The sequence below is a fragment of the Thunnus albacares genome, chromosome 18 (genome assembly GCF_914725855.1).
Source record: "Thunnus albacares chromosome 18, fThuAlb1.1, whole genome shotgun sequence".
Taxonomy (NCBI): Eukaryota; Metazoa; Chordata; class Actinopteri; order Scombriformes; family Scombridae; genus Thunnus; species Thunnus albacares.
Window position 1 is genome coordinate 26,834,836 of NC_058123.1, and position 17,735 is coordinate 26,852,570.

General features: G+C 39.0%; 1 protein-coding gene across 2 annotated transcripts; it reads right to left on the minus strand.

Moving 5' to 3' along the window:
* Nucleotides 1-689: 689 nt before the first annotated feature.
* On the minus strand, nt 690-17,108 carry mfsd14ba (major facilitator superfamily domain containing 14Ba). 2 transcript variants are annotated; one of them, XM_044333713.1, is made up of 13 exons: nt 16,788-17,108; nt 12,540-12,638; nt 11,170-11,232; nt 10,933-11,060; nt 10,467-10,581; nt 9,637-9,855; nt 9,099-9,212; nt 8,120-8,191; nt 7,509-7,621; nt 5,599-5,696; nt 5,048-5,211; nt 4,220-4,499; nt 690-4,121 (listed from the first exon to the last, which is right to left on the minus strand). In XM_044333713.1, exons 1-12 carry the CDS (start codon nt 16,860-16,862, stop codon nt 4,227-4,229), a joined length of 1,533 nt encoding a protein of 510 aa, XP_044189648.1. In that variant the 5' UTR covers nt 16,863-17,108; the 3' UTR covers nt 690-4,121; nt 4,220-4,226. The 2 variants fall into 2 exon arrangements, with proteins under 2 accessions (XP_044189648.1, XP_044189647.1); XM_044333712.1 differs by having other exon boundaries at nt 690-4,499.
* Between the last annotated feature and the right edge of the window lie 627 nt (nt 17,109-17,735).

Consider the following 17,735-nt stretch of genomic DNA (forward strand, 5'->3'; position numbering starts at 1 on the left):
TCCCCCTTCGGTAGATGAATGTGAAAACTGAACATACATCATTCTGCACAGTGAAGCTCAAATATCCAACTGAAGTAACAAGAAGAAAAACACATTTGTGAGTGGAGGGGGAATTTAATAAATCTATTGTGACTACTATATAAGTTGAGGCTAAAAGTTCATTCTTCACCTTGACTTTGGAAACAGCAGTTGACTAAACAGTCTCACCACAAAGTCCATGTAGTTGTTCTGGAGCTCTCCATCATTTCAAGAATGAACCTTCCATCTGGGCTATTAAGCCAACATTTAAGTCCTCAAAGTGCTCCGAAAAATGGAAATTTCGACGTGTACGATTCCACGAGAACAGGGCAACTCCATCGCCTGAGGAAGATCATGTGATACAACTGACAGCTCCAGAACACTTTCTAATGGACCTTGTGTTAAGATTGTTTTGTCAACTGCTGTTAGGAAGGTCATAAATAAACTTTATTATTTACTAATAAATAAAAAAGTATAATTAATTCATTAGAATAATAGAATATTTTATTAATTAGATTAAATAATAAAAAACAAATAATAGTTAATAGTAGTCAATAATTAATTACAATTATAAGTCAAATGTACACCATTAAAAAATCTCTGTACAAAAGACATACACATCCAAAAAAATCGACATACCACTGTGGAAAAACAGACACCTGATGCAGATGCCAAGTGTTGTTCTGTTTTAATTTCCAATAACAAACAACTGGCTTGTACATTTCCAGACAAAACAGACAGACAAAGTGTTATTTACAGTGAATCCCATGTACATTTCATTTCTTCACATATACAGACATCCAATCCATGTACAATATTTACACTGTTGAGTCAGTTACTCTGCTGCTGAACTAACTGAGCAGGTGTCAACGCCAGTCAAATCACACTGAGTGTATACATGCACACTAATATCCTACTTAAAACAACTCACAGTAAACCTGGATTATCACTTATCCTGGTTTTCAGAAGCCTGAATTATGTGATTTTGGTTATTTAAAAAGAAACTGGGATATTAGTGAGCCAAAAATCTCAAAAGATGGATGGCAGTGATCAGACATGTTTGTCATTATAGTGATGAATGGAAACATACTCTTTCACTGATGAAAGAACTGAAATATTAGTTTGGATTAGATGAGATGAATAATTGAAATGCTGATCAGTTGCAGGAGAATTCCTGCATAAATACATAAAACTAAACACACTCTGATCCAGCACCTTTCAAATTTTTACAAAAAAGTAGAAGATATGCATGGATATGAATGAACAGTTTACCAATTATTCCATGTAAACATCAAATTTCAAATGTAACCAAAGACGATAAAACTTAGACTGATTACCAGGATACTAGTGTGCATGTAAACATACTCAGGAGAAAGTAACAGATGGTGGAAATCATTTGTTTCACAGTCTAATCTGAACAAACATCAAAAGCAGAATGATTACATGAATCAGTTAATGAATTTGAATGCACAGTAATTAAAACAAAAGATATTTTCATTTTGCATCCATTTATCTTTTGGATTATTCTTACAAAAAGAGTCACATGTGGTGGAAATCAGGGCTGCAGCTGACACTGAAGACACTGAGGTCATGTCCTCTGTACTTCAGGTTGAATTGAGGACAGTTTATTACAATTCAAAGTTAGAAATGATGAGTATTTTCCATAAGAATGTAATGAAATTTTCATGGATGAAGCATTTAGATTGTAAAGACCTCATGACCTTTTCGCTATTGCCGTGCTCAGCACAAACTTTACGTTTCTAACCCCACTACTGGTAAGGCTCTAAGAATAGATTCATCAACAGGATGATTTTTGTTCATACTGAGGCTGTAATGAAGCCTGTGGGTGGATTATATAAGCACTCAGCTGCAAGAGGGGAACTGAACCCACAACCCAGACTGTTAGTGCCATAGAGCTACACATCAACCACAATAACCAGGTCAATCTCACACTTCACTTACATTATATAACTATAATGTCATTCACATCTACATTTACATTTTAAGGTCATGAAGCAAATAACTATGTACACTCTGTGCCACTTATATAATGTTAAAACTCTTCAGCATTTGTTCCTAAATCTCTAAAGCTTTCATAAAATATCTGTCTGTCTGCTTCAAGTATAAGTTAATTCACAGGAATATCACTGGTGTCAGGTAAAAAAAACCCTCAAATCTGCAATATATGTTTGTGAAACGACACAGTGAAGGACTGTGGGTTATGAGACACACTCTGCACGCAATTTTCAAACTGATCTCTCACGTCAAGTAAAAACTTGACTTACAAGAAGGTACAGTGGGGTCCAAGCACATCGAAGGCCCAACGACCAGAGGAGCCATGTCATTTACAAGTCCATGGTGTCATGCTGCCAATTAGTGGCATTTCTGCGCCATTGGAAAGCAGAGTAATGTTACATATTCACTTTATCAAATGTGTTTTTCATTGGTATTACAACACTGGTGCATGTACTGGGTGTGCAAACCACATTTGGTGACATTTGAAAGATGTACTGGTGATCTAAGAGCACAGTTGTGTCATAATGCCACCAAATTTGGTATGAATAACCTGGAGCATATACACAATGGTGACACCAAATTTGATGTCATTCTGACAATCCATTGGTGACCTGCTGCTAAAATATCATCATTAAATATTCAAAAATGCATGAAATAGATATAAACAACAAGTTGGTAACATTTAAGGAATGTAATTCAGAGATACAATAGGAAACAATAAGTTACAGTGTCAGTTATGGTTGGATTTGCACCTAATTGAAGAATCTATTGTGAGAAAAAAAAAAAAGTTTTTCTAGTACCTGACTTGCAAATTTCCCAATTGTACCATAGACAGTGTGGACTGCAGAAGCACTTCTCACTGAAATTTAAGATAAAAAATTGAGTGGAAGTATAAACAATATGGTGCGAACACTGTCGGACACCCGAGTTACAGCTCTGAGGTTTTCCCACTGCCAGCATCCAGCAGCACTCTTATAAAGTGACTTTGATATAAAAATAAAACAAACACGATAGAAGATGAGTAAATCTGGGTTGAGTGTGATTCAAAAACACACTGATCTGAGGTAGAGTGACAAACGGGGACGCTGACTGGTGAAATACCGTGAGGTTTTCTGTTATTTTATTTATCCTGTATCATTCAGGATTTTTTTTTGTCTCTCATAATTTTCTGAGGTATCTAAAATAAACATATTTTTGGCCCTGTAACCAAAACATTGTCTAAAACAATTCTCTCTCTCTCTCATGTTCTGGATTAAATTTCAAGAAATTAAAACTAAAGAGAAAACTTGGACAGAAAATTACTTTGAGATGAAAATAAGTATTAAAAGTGATATTTTGACATGTTGGATTTTAGGTAGTTGACTCATCTCTCAGCTCGTCACATTCATACCTTGTAAGCGTCGATAGCTCATGGCAGGTAAAGATACTGTACACTTAAAAAGAATAGAAATCCCGTTTACCCTGCCAAAAAGAAAAACTGTAACAAAAAATGTGTTCTTCATCAACAAAAAAAGTGTACAAAACAACACTGATGTTTTTGGCTGCTGTAAATATGTTGCAGACATGTTTCCTTTGTACAATAACCGATAAAAAATAAAACACGGCATTAAAATACGGCTTCAAAATGATACAGCTGAAGGTAAAAACACCTTTTCTTGTTTATCACAAAAACAATCAACAACTTCAAGCTTAAAAGATAATCAATAATCCTTCCATTAAAACCACAAAAATACTTCTCTTTCCCATTTTAAGTGGGCGTCTCCCAAAACGAGCCTCTTCCCATAAAAAACACCTGTCAATCAAACGATGGTTTCCATTTTAACCGTGGTGTCCTGTGGCCCCGCCCTCGTCCTCTCACTACAATAATCTTCTTTGTCTCTTCTGTCCAATCAAATGATGACATCTTATTTGCAGCTCTTTGCTCCCGCCACCTTGTTTAAGAATTATTTTTATTGGTCATTCAGAAGATGTTACTGCCACTGCTCCTCATCAGTGAAGTAATGTTAGTCCCGCCCTCAGGCAAAGAAACAATACTATTGGAGCTTCTCGCTGTCAATCACAATCTTCCGACAATCAAAAGTCCCGCCCTGTGGCAAAGAAAATGTGTTACTGGTTCTTTTTGCTGGTAACAAAATGTCAATCAATCAAACCATGATGTTAGTCCCACTCTCTGTGGTCCTTTCACCTATCCATCAAACGATACTGTCCTGCAGCAGCGGCTCAAAGTCCTCGTCGCTGGCGGTGGGGGGCGTCTCCTCGTCGCTGCCGGGGAGCGGCGTGTTGATGTGAACGCCAGCCAGCGAGGACAGCGACTCTTTGCTGTCTGGGTGGGGCTTGTCGCTGAGGGACAGGTGGGAGGACGAGGAGGAAGGGGAGGGTTTCTCGGGGATGAAGAGAGCGACGAGGAAGGCGACGACCACGGTACACGCCCCCAACAGGAAAGGTGGGCCGGGGATGAGAGCTCGCTAAAAGAGAGAAAAGAGATCATTTTATTCATCTGGAGCTCAACTAACTAAAACATGTCCACAATTTAAAAATGAAATGAAACTGAAATATATAGAATAGAAATAGAAAAATTAAACAATATTGTGAAAAATGCTCATCACAAATTCCCAGACGCCAACAAATAACAGTCGTAAACCCAAAGATATTCAACTCACAATGATATAAAACATTGTTGTTATCAAAGTTGTTGTAGATACATTTTCTGACCAACTAACCGATTGATCAACTCAACATTTCAGCACTAAACTGCAGGTTCAGATTTGGCTTGTTCCAACCTTGCTGTCAATCCAGACAGTTTCACACCTGATCCTGTTTCATTCCTGAGTAAATGTTTCTCATGTTGAATATTACAGATGAGGAATTATCACTTTGGTGACTGTCTTTTCATTTAGCGCCATCATCAGGTCAAAGATAAAAAATCTGAGATTGAGAGTTTTCAAGGACTACTCCACTTGTTGGGTAGTAAATTCCTAAAAAGGGATGAGGTGTATGTGAACATATATCATACCTCAGTGGGACTGTGCAGAGGCAGGGGGTCGATGTTGAAGTCTCCCTGGATGGGGTCCATGGTGTTGAGCTCGACGTTGAAGAGGAAGAAGACGAATCCGTACAGAGCTGGACCCAGACCGTTACACAGACCTCTGATTCCTGTTATCATTCCCTGGACCACACCTGCAGAGGAAGAGACACTCAGGTCAACTCATCTAGTGGGGGGGGGGGGGGGGTGGGGGAAGGGTCATCAGTATGTTGAGTATAGTGTGGTCGGCTCATTGTATGTTGTTGCTGACACAGTGAATACTGTATCTGCTCATATATTTAGCTGGCAGAGCTGGCAGTGGATTGATTTCACTGCCTGGTTTAGTAAAACAAACTTCCATCAGAAAAAAAATCAATAATAACACAATGACCTATTGATCTAAGGGAGAGAAGAGGAGAGAGGAGAGGTAAGAAGAATAGAAGAGAGGAGAGGAGAGGAGAGGAGAGGAGAGGAGAGGAGAGGAGAGGAGAGGAGAGGAGAGGAGAGGACAAAAGAGGAGAGGGGGAGATTTTCTTTGTCACCTTGTTTATCAGGATCAGCAGACTGTGACACCAGAGCAGAGACTGCTGGGAAGGTGATGGAGGACATTGCTGCTACAGCACCGGCTGCCCACATCATCCTGTTAACACACACACACACACACACACACACACACACACAGTTAAAGGTGTGTACATCTGACTTCTTTGTGATATCGTCCATACTGTTTTTCAGTTTGCTGAGTATCTGACATCGGTCTGACCATTTTAATAATAGCTTCCTGTGAAGCAGTGTTTACTGCAGAGAGATGCAGAGGTGTGAGCAGCTGCCAGTGATGTAGACTAGAGTTGTATTCACTTAAAGTATTTATTAATGGAACATACACTCACCGGCCACTTCATTAGATCCACCTGTGCAATCTAATACAATCCAATACAACAGCTCTGCCATAAATTCTACATTTATAAAGCTTATACATACACATACAAAAGTGTTCCTAATATTTTGCCTCCCTCATATATGTTAATGGAGCGGACAAAATATTAGGAACACCGTTCAATATAATACAACCCAGTATACCACCAACACCCACTATGACCTCAATAATAAACAATCAATTGACCATCCGCTAAACCCCTCCTCCAAACAGCAACTGTCCAATCATAGCTTAGCAACTGTAACTAGGCACAGGAGGCCTGTCAAGCTCTGCTTGCTGTAGTAAGAGAGATACTTAAAAGTAAGTAAGTATTAAAAGTTTGCAGGATGGTGTCTTTTTTTTAGCCTTTCCAAACCAAAAAATCAACAGCAAAAGTGTGAGGAATGGATGAAAACGTGTAATTATCTGCTCTATCATAAGCTACAATTGTTAGCATGTCCAGCTAACAGTAGTAACCAAATGTTCCAATACCAGGAGTAAATACAGTATATCATTAACTAACTATATTAATTTATGGTGTTACAGGTTATGTTAAAAAAATCCCTGTTCACGACTAGTACATCACCGTGTGGTATCTAGTCCTACATGCTATCAGAGTTTAGGCTAACCTAATGTAGCTAACGAAGGGCTGTTTACACTCCAGCTAACCTTAGAGATAGCGTTACATTTACCAAACACATCAGTTAGTCCTCATTGTAAAAGTCTTCTCTCTTGTAACATTAAAAGTGAAAACACTGTTTGAAAATATAAAGAAGTATGTGATGCTAAGCAGCTAAACAGGCTTATATTAGAACAAAATAATCTGATTTTACATTTTTCCTTATCATACTAGGACTAACCAGCTCTAGACTGATACGAGAACAGTGCTGCACCTTTATTTCCATGTCTTCTACATGGATCATCAACTGGGAAGGATGTTGAATTTTTGTACGGGACATAGCTTTTGCCACAGTCTTTTAGCATAATACTGTGTATGTTCCCATCAAGTACATATTTTAGACACCCCTTTAAGTCAGCAAAAAAATATCAAAATTTCAGCCGGCAGAATCTCTGGCTTGAATTAAGAAGCTGCTTCTGTCTACTTCTGACCCGTTGTTTCACCTTGAATTTTGAGTGGTAAATCTGCCCTCGTTATTAGTGTGAACTGGCGTGTGGGTTGGTGAAGGGTCAATTAATAACTGAAGTCTTTTATCAAATAAAAATTGCAAACAAACTTCCCTGAATTATAGCTCTTCACCAGCATCAGCTTCAAAGTTTCATTACCTGGTCTGGACGAATCAACAATGTTTATGATATTAGTTAGCTATATTAATTGAGCCATATTGCTAACCATTCCCTCTATTTTAAGCTACAACACATTTTACTTGGCTGCATGATGACATATAGGTGCAAAGAATCACACTCTAGTATACAGTAACAAGCCGCTGATTGGATCGTAGGCAGTTGGTAGCAGTGTAGGATGTGCCCCCTGCTGCTGTCACAGAAAACACACACACATACACACACAGATCTCACCATGGCTCTGATCCGAAGCCGTACCAGGCCAGCTGAAGGATCTGGAAGCCCAAACCCAACAGAACAGTGTTTTTATTACCCAGAGTCCTCATCAGCAAAGTGAGGAAGAGGGTCTGAGAAGACAACAAAAGAGAAGAAGGGAATTTAAAAATTGTTATAATTGTTTGTACTCCCACAAAAAATCATTACAATGTATCTCTATAATAAGTAGTAATAGTAGCAGTTGTGCTAGTGTGAACACATTTGATTATTGGTGTGTCTGGCCACATTTACACTTGTCATTTCAAGTGTCTCATATCCAGATAAAATCCAGATGTGATTTAATATACTTGTAGCTGTATGCTGGCTAGCTAAACTGTTATTGTATGTAAACTTCTGAAGCGCACAAGTTACAGAACAGCTTCAGGTGAGCTGGAGTGCAGCCGACCCAGAAACCCAAGACACATGCAATCAGATTTGTGATCCGGCTAACTGAGACGTACACAGTATATGTAACTAATAACAAATTAAACTGTATTAAATCACATCTTGATTTAATCTGAATATGAAATAATCGACATGACAAGTGTAAATGGTGCTTATGTGTAAATATATGTGTAGGTGTGTGTTACCTGTGCTACAATGGACAGAATGCCCACCACTCCAATAAACACAGCGATGGTTGTGGAGGAGAAATTTATCACCTGGAGGGACAGAAAGAGATATTATTATGATTATTACTGCAGGTGTCATTGATAAAATGACACATTTCATGAGCACAACTTAAAAGAACATAACGTTAAACATACTTTTGTCATTTTAATATACAGTATATTTAAAGCATATCAAAGACAACATGATGTTGTTTAACGGGTACAATCTCGAGTATCTCTGTCCAACATCAAAACAAAACATTAACTTTTAAGTCTCTCAGAGGACTTTGTGTCCTAATTCCTAAGTAGTGTATCTATTAGATTTCCATTCAGAGTAGGGAGTGGAGTAGAAACATCAAAGGTTTGTTGTCTTGTGAAATGCGTACATTTGTATTTTTGGAGTTTACAACAAGCTTTAACTCAATAAAAGAGATCTGGTTACAGTCTTGTGCTGTTGGGTTGTTTTTAAACAGATCACATGATGCAATAAAATGATTATTAAAAGCTTCGGCAAAATCAAATGTTTGTAATCTCTTAGATGTAAGAGATTTTCTGTAGTTCCAGCTTCTCACTTGTTGGCATTTGCTGCTTTTCTTTGTCATATATGCTAGTAAACTAATTATCTTTGGGTTTTGGACTGTTGATCAGACAAAACAAGTAATTTGAAGACGTCTCATTGGGCTTTAAAAAACTGTGGATTTACAATTTTTGACAATATACAGATAAAAAAATGAATCGACAAAATCATCTGAAGATGAATCGCTGAGGAAACTAATCCTTAGATGCAGCCCTAATGAAAATGTCAACTATTTTTTAATGTCCTGTGTGAGATCACACATTTCTACACACAGTGGCTTTAAACAGCAGTCGTAGTAATATTAGCAGTAATAACGTTAGTATTGATAGAAATGCTAGTATTTGTAGGAAAGCTCCGCGGGGAGCAGCAGCGTTATCTCACCTGTCTCAGGTAGAGGAAGAAGCTGGAGTACTGTCCGGCCTCCGGCAGGTAAGACAGGAACACAGTGATACATATCAGCAAGACCGTCGAGTCCTGACCCACCTTCCTCAGAGACTGGAGGAGAGAGAGACAGACAGAGAGAGGGACAGAGAGGCAGGAAATACAACACCGGCACGGTCAGACGATCAGTTAGTCTCTGATCAACACCTGAGACTGAAAGGGGCATGTTACAATGCATCTGATCTGTATCCTTATAGTATTTTATTATTAGCTTAGGCTAGCAATAACAGGCTTCCATACACACTGTAATCCCCATGCATCATTAAATTATCAAAATAATGTTACTGTGTTGAGGAACACTGAGATGCCTTCGCCCAGGTCTCCACTCTACATACTGTGTCCAAAAACAGAGAAGAGAATCAAATCATTGAGAAAAGACTTCATGCAACTACAAAACAAAAACAGATCAATCTGCTATGAGTTCATAATCATACAACCAACCAATCAGATACTGTGCTGTTTATTATTTGTTACTGACAGCGAAAGGGTCTGCCTGCTCCCAGGATATAGGCGCCCCCCAGGTGTTGAGCCTCATCTTGTCCGGCAGAGACTCGGGCACGGCAAGCAGGATGAAGCAGATGTCGGCCAGGGCGATCAGCGTGGCCACCAGAACCACCAGGTTGTCTCCATACCAGGCCGACAGGTACGCCCCGATGGCCGGACTCGTCACCAGGCTGGCCGCGAAGGTAGCCGACACCTGGAGGGTTTAGAGGACAGGAGGGATGAGTTTTAGAGGATGGAGAACCCTGAGCGTGGAGAATTTTTCCCTATCAGTCAATGTTGGAGATCCTTCTTTAGTGTCAGCCCCCATTTAAATCAGCAGGTAACACTTGTGTGTACTAATTTTAGAAAGACAAACATGAAGGTTGTTTTTCAGGGGGGGATGTCTGTACTCTGATAAAGCTGGCGTGTCAGTTTCTGCTCTGAGATGGCAGATTCAGTGTCAGTTATTCAACACCATCGTCTACCCTCCCGTCGGTCTGATGGTATGAGGTCATTGTTATGTTTATGTCATTGCCTTCATGAGTCCTTTGAGATACTTTACAGACGCCCTCTGTAAGAACGTTCAACCTTTCAGTGTTTTTCAGTGCCTGCAAACACAAACTAAATTTGTTTCTGCTCAGTTTTGTTAAAGTACTTCACTGTCACAAGTTTACAGACAGTAGACGATTAACAGAAAAATGTATACCTATTCATATGACAACATATCTTATTATTCTAATTGTCTCTTGTACATATGTATATATATTTTTAGATGTATATATGTAGTTTGAATTCAGGGACAACACATCAAACATGAGCCCTTACCAGACCGTAGGCTGTACTCCTCTCTCTTTCATCCGTCACATCGGCAACGTAGGCGAAGATGACCGAGAAGGTGACAGAGAAAGCTCCAGACATGGAGATCATGGCGAAGTACCACCTGGAGGATGAGCAGGTGTGAGGAGAAACTCTTATTATCGCAGATATATCTGCATCGGTGTGTATGTAAGCCGGTGAACTGACAAGAAACTGTACAACAGAAATACCAAAGATATGTAACAGTTTCACCATGACATAGTTTGTCCACCAGACGGCACTGACAAGTTTATTTTTCAACTCTTAAAATGTCCCGCTAAGTACAAATCTTGGTTACAATTTGGTCACAGGCTGATACATTATTATCTAATTCTTCAGAAGCTTCAGATTCTGTTTCTGTCAAGCTTTGTAGAACTTGCTTGATGGACTTGTATTACATTAACATTATGTGCCAAAAGAAAAAAATGAGTCCTACCAGGGGCTGAGCCTCATCAGAGGGATTGGGGCGCAGGTGAAAAACACGGTGACTAATAGGAAGGACCGCCTGCCCCACACGTCTGACAGCGCACCAATCAGAGGAGCAGACATGAATGACAGTAGACCCTTGACAGGAAGAGATGGAGTCGGTTAGTGACAACAAACACTACCCTTGCTTATGCTAATCTTTGTGTCTGCAACAGTGATTTTTTTTCTGAAGTGTTGAAGTTCTTACCTTCACACCCTGAATGAGTCCATTCATCAGGAAAGTGTGCTGGGGAAACGTTTCATGTAAAACCTAAAAAGGAGAGATACAACAAAAACATTACTAAGACCTAAACAACGTCACAGTCTCAGCAAAACACTGCCAACAACCACTGGTTTTCACCATTATGGAGGAACACAGTTCCAAGATTCATGGTTTGTGGAGAAAGATAAAAACTTTGTTTCTTGCTTCACAAGATACAATCTATTTATCTCGCTCCACGAGATTCAAATCACATATCTTGCTATACAAGATTCAGACTGTGTATGTTGTTCCACAAGATTTAAAACATGTATCTTGCTCCACTAGCTTGCGAGGCAGCTGGATTGGCGAGATCGCAACATTTCAAGATCATGCAAGAATCCTGTAAGGCTTCAAGTTATGTGCTTGTGTCCGAACCTCCAGTTGTTCTGACCAATCAACGTCCTATTCATGCGTGATCTTGCAAATCCAGCTGCCTCACAGCTGGATTTGCTGTGAAAAAGTGATATATGGTGATTGACAGATGGTTCATCCAATCATCTCCCAAGTATTTTTTGAAAGTGCCTGCCCTTTTCCAAACAGTTTCCAAGGCTGACTTCTCAGATGGTTCTGTGTAACAAACCATCTGGCATGTCAGGTTTGAATCTCCACAACATATCTTGCTCCAGAAAATTCACATCATGTATCTTGTTCCACAAGATTGAATCTGTCTTAGCCAGTGTCTACACTGGACACGTTTCAGCCATGTTTTTCCGACATCCATCTCAGTTTTAATCAGTGTGCCCGTCTACAGCTGAAGCGTAACGGCTTGTATTTCACTTGCATGTAACTGCGACCCAACTATCGTCCATCTCACACTTTTGATCTCCGATTTTGTTTCAAACTAAAGTTACAAATGTAACTACAGTCCTGTGAATTCTGACTGACCACCAATTACAGCGTATAATACTGGAATTTTCACCATCTGAGGTGGTCAAGAAGAATTTAAGTTTTCAGTACTTGACAGATTTGCATCCTTACTGCTACAGAAAATGGTCAGTCAGAATTTACAAAGTCAATTAATGAGGTTCATACTAAGACCTAGTTTTAAGCAAAAAGTAGACAGAGCGTTCCAGACGCTGATCGGGTGAACAGGACATTAATTACACGGGACATGATGCCGTCGCAGTGAGGTGCTGATGAGTCTCTATACTGACACTGCTGACATGATGTGACGAATCTTGAAAACTTCTAGTCGTCTAGTGCGTGGCCTTCCCCAAATGGGAGCAGGTCCCGCTCTTTGCGAACCCAATCAGATGCTCCGATGTTGATGCAAACATGTGACCACCATCTTCCCTCCACCACACACTGTTACTTACGGTGAGCATGGGCGTGGTGAGCAGACCCCAGGCAAAGAACTCCAAGAAGATTACCACCACTGCATGATACACACTGGGCCTGCCGATACCCTGCTGGAGCTGAAACACACAACACACACACACACATATATATTTTACAATCACTATTAAATTTTAATGTGACTACAATTCAAGTTTACTTGTCAAGATTAGTGGTGCTCAGTCTGTGAAAACAGTTATATATGATGTCTTCAGTGGCCTTTTCAAGGAGATATTTTTAAGTCTGTGAAAATGACATCACAGGTAGGACATCATTGGTTCTCTTGGCTTGGGATTGGAAAGTACAAATTCATAGCAGAACACCTACATTACAAACTGGGGTTGCGGAGCTTAAAAGATGTTTCCATGCAGCGAGAGTCTAATGAAAGACGGTATCAAATTGCATTGTGGGTATTGTAAGATCAAGTGTTTATGGAGACTGACCCATTCTAGGGACTAAATGTCAGGATATCTTCTGCACTGATTTTGTCTCTTGCAAGTCCAGTGCAATACTAATCATGGATATTGACAAAGATAAAGAGAATTTTTGTTAACACAATTTAATAGCATTAACAAACAAAAAGTGCATGATGTGAACTATAGACTAATACACACACACAAAAGAAACCTACCAATTCTAAACTTAATAAATAATGATTTTATGGTGTAAAGGCACTTGTCTGTTTAAGAGCTGGCTGGGAAGTAAACTAATTCTCTAACACTGTCAAGTACTTTGACTGAAATTAAAATAGAGCAAGTATTAAACTGGAGCACTGCACATGAAATGATTATCGGCCTACTGACACTCTTAGATGATGAGTAATTCTTGACACTCTGTACTATTAACCTTCATGTCAGCGAGTGGGAGTCTGTGTGATATATATATTTTAGATTATCCTCTATATGTAGAGGATAATTATTACAGGGTGATGATTTCAGTTATCTTCTGATTTTATTCGGTCTCCTTTGATACTTGAAACGGAGCTGAGCAGATTTTGAGGGAACTTTACTAAATTATGTGTCTCAGCTTCTTGCGTATCCAAAGGGAGGAGGAACAGTAAGTGAGTGATGTGTTTGGTTTACTGCTACAACGGAAAGATTATGAAATAATCGCTTTACTCATTCTTCAAGCAAAAATGTCAAACATTGTCTGGTTCCAGCTTCTCCTATGGGAAGATTTTCTGCCTGTCTTTGTTTTATATCATTGTAAACTGAGTATCTTTGGGTTTTGGACCTTTGGTCTGACACAACAAGACATCTGAAGACGTCATCTTGGACCCTGGGAAACTGTGATGGGCGTTATTCAGTCATGCAGCGTGGTTCTATCAATCATACTGTTGGTCTGTTTGGTTCAGACTGAATTATCTCAATAGCTATTTGGATGGACTGCCATAAGATTTTGTACAAACATGTAAAAACATAACTCAGCATGTTAGTATTGTCACTGTGAGCATGTTATTTTCATTACAATTTATAGACTAAACAAAGAATCAGTCAACTGAAAAATAATCATCAGCTTAATCAATAATAAATATAACCATTAGTTGCAGCCTTACTTTGGTTCCCACTGGAGAACTTGTTCACTGCTGACTTGTGAATGATTTAATGTATACTGACATGTCTCTAATGCCTCTGATTATTTTAGTCTAACGTTAAATACAACTTGTTAGTCAAAGGCTTTTTGACTCCAACAAAAGATTACAGCCACAATATGAAAGTGGTGGACAGAACAAACCCCATGCTGATGAGAGTGGTGCTGGAGGGAAAGTCATGGGTTCATTAAAATTTAAAAGGTTCATCCTCAGGGGAGCAGGACTATCTACAGCAAGCTTCATGGAAATCTAGCTATAGTTAGACAGACATGACATCATTGGCCCTCACAGCTACTCAGGCGAAAATCTGGTGATCTTTAAACATTTCCATACCAGTGCAGTTATGATTAGGACTGCAACTAACAATTAAAATAGATGCCGATAAATGTAATAGTTGGCAGCTGATTGATAAAATTGTTGAAGCTCTAATTATAATACATTAGTTTCAGTACTGGTCACAAAAGCAGCACTCATAGCATTCCCTTCATACAACTAATACTCAGCAAAATTATGATTTATTTAATGTTAGAGCAAAGAATAAGTAAATAAGATCATGAATCTGGCCAGACATTTGATGCCAACCTTTGGTACTTGACAGTTTCTGTCCTCTGTGTTAAGGACACATTTTGGTCAAAACCAAAATAATATTGGTTGAAAGTATAATATGGTAATAAACAATATGTTTACCTCATATTGCCATTTTATTACATACTGTTTATGTCTACACATATATACCTACCTGTGTATTACATACCAGTCTATTTATAGATTAATTGTAGTTTCTCAGTAATTTCTCAGTAATTCTTAACACTTTTCAAGTCAAATGAAGCATCTTACCCCACCAATATGAAGTGCTAATTGGCCATGAAGCCACAGCGTTGTGTCAAATGTGTTGATCCTGGGAGAGAGGCTGATAAAATTGCTACTTTCCTGGAGAGTTGACACACTTCAAATCTGTCAAATAGTTGACTGTCTGAGTTGACTCAGACAGTTGAGTTGACGCAGTCAAGATGCCGATAGCGTGTGCAGCATGTTACCAAGTCACTGTATACAGAGTTTCTTCAGTGCTTTAAAGCCTGAAACAAAGACCACCTCCACTAACATCATAAAAACTAATTAGAACTTGTACTTACAAAATAATAAAACAAATACAATATAAACCTTCAGGGAAAAGAGAGCAGAGGCACTACATCACACACAAAATGCATTAAAATTAATGAGCTTGGCAATTACACCATAATCTACTAACAAAACCAATCACAAGACGAGACACGTCAGGATCTGAAACCCCGCTATTAGAGGCTGCAACATTTATTTCCAATAGTGATTAATCTGCAGATTGTTTTCTTGTTTAATCGGTTGATCATATGGTCAATAAAATATCAGGAAATGATGGAAAAATGTCCATTACAGTTTCCCAGAGTGCAAACTGACATATTCAGATAGCTAATTTTGTACTAACAACACGCCAAAACCCAAATCTATTCATTGTACCCTCATGGAAACCAAAAATAGCAGCAAATCGTCACATTTCATATGCTGGAACCAGATAATGTTTGGAATTTTGCTTAAAATCAATCAATAAAGGGTATGGTCCCATTTTAATTCACTTAAGTTTTGTTTATTATTTGAACTATTTATATTTTTGTTATATGATTTCTCATAGACCTCGAGCGTCTCCATACTGTTGATTATTTTTTCAATTAATTAATTAATTGTTCAATTCATAAAGTGTGGGAAAATTGTAAAAAAAATAAAATAAAAAAAGTCCATGATAATTCGCATTAGCTCATGGTGATGTCTTCAAGTGTCTTATGTCCAACCATCAGCCCAAAACACAAAGATATTCAGTTTACAGTGATAGAAAGCAGAGAAAAGCAGCAAATCCTCACACTGGTTTGACATGTTTGTTTGATGCTGTAACAACACAAAATTCTGTCTTTTGAGATAAAGGCAATTTTAACCGCGAGCTCCTGTTTCCCTTCTTCGGATAATGTAAATGAAAGACTATTTACATGAAGGATGTTAAAATGGACGCTGGTAGAGACAGCAGTGTTGAATCTGCAGTGTATTTCAAGTGGAGAGCTCTTATGTAACAGATAATGGATCCATGCTGCCACATTAAACCTGCTCTGCCATGTCTCCATTACAACACACAGTCTCTTCATCCCACTATAACAGCCATTTTGGACCAGATCTCTGTTCGGGCTCATGTTCGATTTAGTCATTCATTCATTTTAAATCGGATGTAATTTATCAACTCTTATTTTTGTACGGTGGCATTCACATAAACATTTCAATCCATTATGAAACGTAGAGAAAATTTGAGCTGTGTTGTCTATCCTCAGTGATACTATTGTTGGTTATTTTGCTGTAAAAACATAAATGTCTCCCTGCGTACTTTAACAACCTGTTATGTCATAAACATACCGACCATTTTGGACTGAAATTAAAGGCTAACTGTAACTGTCTATGAGGGCTTTTGAGGTGTACAGTGCATAGTTTCACTGGGTTTAATATACAGTCTACACAATTTGATTCACAATTTAAAATCTCGCGGATTAAAGCAGGATAAACAATCGATCAGCTTGATAAATTAATAATAAAATATAAGTAAAATGGCGGGTCATTAACCCACCGCTGCCCCGTCCTTCATGATGATCTTCTTCACCAACACCACCCGGCCGGTGCCCGCCGGCTGCTCCCCCGCCATCTCCTCACACCTGCCGCTGGTCACGAAGCATCCCTGCCGCGTAGATATCCGCGGTTCTCCGGGTGCTTCCAGGATTCCTCCTTATTTAGCCCCGAAGAGGCTAAACCGTGCTAAGGGATAATGTCAGGATATAAACCGTGCTGAGGTAATATCCACAGTGTCTCCCGGTGGATGCGCTGTCAGGTTAGTCCGTCAGTCCGCTGCACGGGAGGTGTTGTGCTGCTCACTGTCAAGTTAGACAGAAACAGGACGTGACTTCCGGATCGGGTTAAGCGTCTTTTCAGAACCGGATACTTCACTGTTTTCACTCAACCGACCGTTATTTGCAGCAACTTTAGAAAGATATCACTGTGAATGCTACTTCAGTAAGAACTCAGTTTGTTTTGGTTTACCACAATTTGCATTTCTTTGGACATGCACTGTTTGTATCCGCCGAATATGTCAGAAACTGTTTTACGTGATTAATTGTTAAATTCCATATTCATAAATCAAAATTTATAAGCAAGAGGCCAATCTTGTCTGAACAATAAATTCAGTATATGACCAACATATTTTTTTTTTATTACAGAGCCCTTAATTTATCCCGAGCAAAAGGTATACCCCTTAAAAGATTGTAATATACATAACCCTATCCATTTCTACTGCTTATGCAACATAGTTGACATTTATTTTGAAAGCCAATTTACTTTTTTTCCTGTCTTAACAATTCACCTTGACTGAGTCAGAGCAGTCCGGTTCGGTCCATTACTGGTTTTAAAGACCTGGACCGGGTCTTGGCCTGGTTCACTCGGGCCAGAAGGGTACAGAAACAGACTCGGACAGGGTGCCTTTGATGTGTAAACCCTGAAAATGAAAATAATGCAAGTAAAATAA

Excerpts from the sequence above, each read along its gene's own strand:
- mfsd14ba (XM_044333713.1), bottom strand. The coding sequence starts at position 16,862 with ATGGCGGGGGAGCAGCCGGCGGGCACCGGCCGGGTGGTGTTGGTGAAG. Across the intron at positions 12,639-16,787 it reads TCATGAAGGACGGGGCAGCG|CTCCAGCAGGGTATCGGCAG; the intron begins GTGGGTTAATGA and ends TGTGTGTTTCAG. Across the intron at positions 11,233-12,539 it reads TCACCACGCCCATGCTCACC|GTTTTACATGAAACGTTTCC; the intron begins GTAAGTAACAGT and ends TCTCCTTTTTAG.